The 4,290-nt window shown below is 31.7% G+C and overlaps 1 protein-coding gene across 1 annotated transcript in view; it reads left to right on the plus strand.

The window, feature by feature from the left end:
• The first annotated feature begins 575 nt into the window (after positions 1 to 575).
• LOC105135076 (probable aquaporin NIP5-1) overlaps positions 576 to 4,290 on the plus strand; it is a 5,061-nt gene continuing 1,346 nt past the window's right edge. The window contains exons 1-3 of the mRNA XM_011039766.1: positions 576 to 1,355; positions 3,202 to 3,621; positions 3,722 to 3,783. Of these exons, the coding sequence (XP_011038068.1) occupies positions 1,134 to 1,355; positions 3,202 to 3,621; positions 3,722 to 3,783 (704 nt within the window). The 5' untranslated portion in view covers positions 576 to 1,133. The remainder of the gene's footprint in view (positions 1,356 to 3,201; positions 3,622 to 3,721; positions 3,784 to 4,290) is intronic.

A 4,290-nucleotide genomic window follows, 5' to 3' on the forward strand; every position in this document is an offset into this window, starting at 1 on the left:
AAAAATCTATTAAACTGGAAAAATAAAATAATAATAATAATAATAATTGAATTAATAAAAAATAATTAAATTAATTTTTTTAAAAACTGGTTTAATTTGATAAATCTAAAAAATTGGTTTGATTTAATAAATTTAAAATTAAAAAACTAAACTAAATAAAATTTAAATTTAAAAAATCATGCTAAATAAAAAAAAAATTAATTTAAATTGAAACAGGTTGTTTTGAGCTGATTTTTATTTAAAAAAATTAAATTAAAATTAATTAATTTGAATTAGTTTTAATTTGGTTTTTAATTAATTTGATTTTTTATAAAAATTAAATTAAATTGAAAATAATTATGTTTAAAATTTATTTTTTAAAATTATTAATATAAATTTCATAACATTAAAAATTTATATAATTATTAATTTAAAATTTATAAAATTAATTAAAATACTGCCAAGCTGCCCTCTACCAACAACGTTAATAATAATAATAAAAAGAACTGTTAAAGGATGATGGCCGTGCATTTGACTTGCTCTTGATAAAATATGCATTGTTCTGTTCTTACACTTTGTGGGAGCCTCGAATTGTGTATAAAAAGTCGACATAGCATTAATATTTGGCACACACATTCACTCACTCTCTGCCTAACCTCCTTGCCTTGATCCCTTGTTGAATCCCAATCTCTTCTCAGCTCTTGTTTCTTCTTCTACCTCTTCTTCTTCACCTTCTCTACATGGTCTGTGTTATAGAGCTTGCTTTGCTGTAGTTTTGAAGCTGGATAGGTCTATTTTCATCGTTCTTCCTTAGCCAGACCTTTATAAAAACATTCAAAGCATGTAGGCTTTTGCATTCCCAGAAAAACCCACCAAAAAAGAAAAGAAAAACAGAGAGAGAGAGAAAAGATTTTCAAGTTTTGTCTATGCATAGAGCTTGCCTCCCTTCTCCTATTCCTTAGAAGAAATTTTATAAAAACCAGTAAAGCATGTAATTGTATTTCTTCTTGATTTCCATCATTACCCAAAAAAACAAAAAAAAAAATAGTTGTAGAGATTTATTATGTTTCCATATTAGGAGATCTATAGAGTTGTTGATCGTCCTAGCAACTTATAATCAAAAACCAAGAGGAAAAAAAGTTTGAAAGAGGAGAATGCCGGAGTCAGAACCTGGAACGCCGGCGGTGTCGGCACCGAATACGCCGGGGACGCCTGGAGGGCCACTTTTTACAGGGCTAAGAGTGGACTCGCTATCCTATTCAGATAGGAAAATAATGCCGAAATGCAAGTGCTTGCCCGTCACTGCTCCGACTTGGGGTCAACCCCACACTTGCTTCCTTGATTTTCCTGCTCCTGATGTTTCTCTTACTCGTAAGGTAATCTCTTCTCCCTATCACTTAAAACTGAGTGATATTCCGGTAGTTCAAGCTTTTTAAATTACTTTTTATATCGATGTTGTGTTTATGGTTTTAATATCTTGATGTAAAAAATACCGAACACACACTAAATTATCATTATGTTTGATATTCCGGGCGGTGGGAGATTGTATTTTTATCCACAGAGTTTGCATTTTGTTTTTACCAAAGGACCTCATTGATTTGATGCAATAAGAGAGTGATGAAAAAGTTTAGGCACGCTCCAATTATCAGCCTCCGACAGGCTACTAACCACCCAAATTTTAAAGTCTAAGTGGGCCGTCGGTGAAAAGCCGAGTTGGTGGCCGTAAGTCTGAATGCATGTGATGGCCTGGCTCGTAGGGTTTTTGTTTTTTTAATTATTATTACTAGTCACAAGTCAAATGTTGTTGAATAAATCTTAGGTGTATATGTATTAATAACACGATGCAAGTATTTTTATAAGAATATATTTACGTTTTCCTGATTCTTTCTGATATTTTTTACATCTATCTATTAAAATTATCTAAAAATATTTTTAAAACAACTCAAGCACACCCTCAAAGAATTATTAATCATAGCTAAGCTCAAAACTTCAAATTTAATTTAATTTAATTGCATGGGAAATTGTTATGGCATTTTTCCAGTGTGGTACCATCTTCCACCACCCTTGAAAAATTATGGTGAAATCAGGCCATAAAATTTCTTGATTTGTCTTCATGACCACTAGGTGATCAGCTTGCATGATCGTTTTGGTAAGTTAAATATGGTTTTCAAATTAAATAATATCAGAAAATTAAACTAAGATGAGGTTGGGGAATTTGTGTTCTAGATTTATTCTAATAATTTTTCTATAGTACCTTAAGTTTGTGGCTGGAAATAAAACAGGTGACATAGGTGAAAAGGATAAATATGAGTAATTTTTGTTTTGAAAACTTTCCAGAAGGCCAAAAAATTTAAAAAATTAATGAATTGAATTAATGTGTAGTCCTGGAAGTTGAAAAATATAGTTGAGGACCTGAATAAATTATAATCTTGAAATCATCTTACCTGCTGAATAGAGTATGGTTTGGAGCAACATCATCATGTGCTACAAGATAAGATGTTTATCTGTCTCTTGATCGAGGACAAGCTAATCAAACATTAGAAGAGTAGGATTGGAATTAATGACCTTTCTATAGTGTTCGCGAGTATAATAGTTTTTTTTTAAATTAATATTTTGAGTAATTCTTAATGATTTTGATATATTAATATTAAAAATTAAAATAATAAATAAATTATTTTAATATATTTTTAAATAAAAAATACTTTTAAAATAAAAACATCATGCAAAATAATTCTTAAACACACACTTAATCATTTGGTTTTATATAGAGCCAATTCATTTGTAGCTAAATTATTAACCTCCCTTTTGTTTTCTCAAATTATTTTGAATGATTCATGATAATCAATCCTGTTATGTTCATTCCAAATGAATTTTTCAAGTAATATCAACAATTGATGATTGATTCCAAGTGGGTATCAAGCGTTTAATTAGTATACCAATAAATAGTTGAGACATTATTCCAGAAATTAATTAGGATTGAAATGAAAGAATAAAATAGTGCACAATGCATTAATTGAACTGGTTGCCTTTCATCATAAAGTAATGATTAAAAACACATCATTGATTCCAAGAGGATTTAAAAATTGATTATTTGAAGATTAAAAATTGATTACAATTAATCGGAGCAAGCATTGTTTAAATATGTATTGTTCTTGAGTTTTAGAAAATTAGAGATTTTAAGTTCATCATTGCATTGTAAATATTGATTTTGGTTCAATGCAGCTCGGAGCAGAATTTGTGGGAACCTTCATCCTGATATTTGCAGCAACAGCAGCACCAATAGTGAACCAAAAGTATAATAGTGCGGAAACGTTGATTGGAAATGCAGCTTGCGCAGGACTGGCAGTGATGATCATAATCCTATCAACTGGGCACATTTCTGGAGCCCATTTGAATCCATCACTCACCATTGCCTTTGCAGCTCTACGCCACTTCCCTTGGGTGCAAGTTCCTGCCTACATTGCAGCACAAGTGTCAGCCTCCATCTGTGCTTCTTTTGCTCTTAAAGGAGTCTTCCATCCCTTCATGTCTGGTGGCGTTACTGTTCCATCTGTGAGCACTGGCCAAGCTTTTGCACTCGAGTTCCTCATCACTTTCAATCTCCTGTTTGTTGTCACTGCCGTCGCCACGGACACTCGTGCTGTAAGCATTTTACCCATGAGTTGCATCTTATCTGCATTCTGCATGAGCATACTCGCGCACGCATCTATGTCAGCTTACATGTTGTCTCTTTAATGGACAGGTGGGAGAGTTGGCAGGAATTGCAGTTGGAGCTACGGTTATGCTGAACATTCTTGTTGCAGGGTGGGTTAACTCTAATCAACCTCTTCTTTCTTTAGTCATTCATTGATTCATTTTTGTAGTTCTTAGATAATTTCTGGAAGGGTGTAAAACTCAAAATGCCCTTAGCGTACCTTGAAATTTCTTTTAGGCTATTTATGCTTTGATTATTTCTTTAGTTTCGAATAATTTTAAAGTGAAATTCTCTTCTTTTAAAATAAAAAATACAGAGAAATATATATTTTCTGTTTTTATTATCCAATAACTAAACTTCATCTATAAAATATTTTTTATTATTTCAGAATTTGATTTTGAGAATATTATTGGTTGGTTGTGAAAAAAAGAGGAAAGAAGTTTGAATTAATGCAAGTTGAAAAATGCACCCAAAATTCTACCTAAAGACCTTGCATTCTCAAAATTATTTGCAGTAGCAAATTGTCATCTTGCTAATAATACAGGGGCCACCCTTCAATAATATAATAGGAAAGAGCCTAAACTGTCCTATCTGGTAGCGCCACCACTTCTCTGTGA

The sequence above is a fragment of the Populus euphratica genome, unplaced genomic scaffold (assembly GCF_000495115.2).
Source record: "Populus euphratica unplaced genomic scaffold, PopEup_1.0 scaffold172.1, whole genome shotgun sequence".
NCBI classification, from domain to species: Eukaryota; Viridiplantae; Streptophyta; class Magnoliopsida; order Malpighiales; family Salicaceae; genus Populus; species Populus euphratica.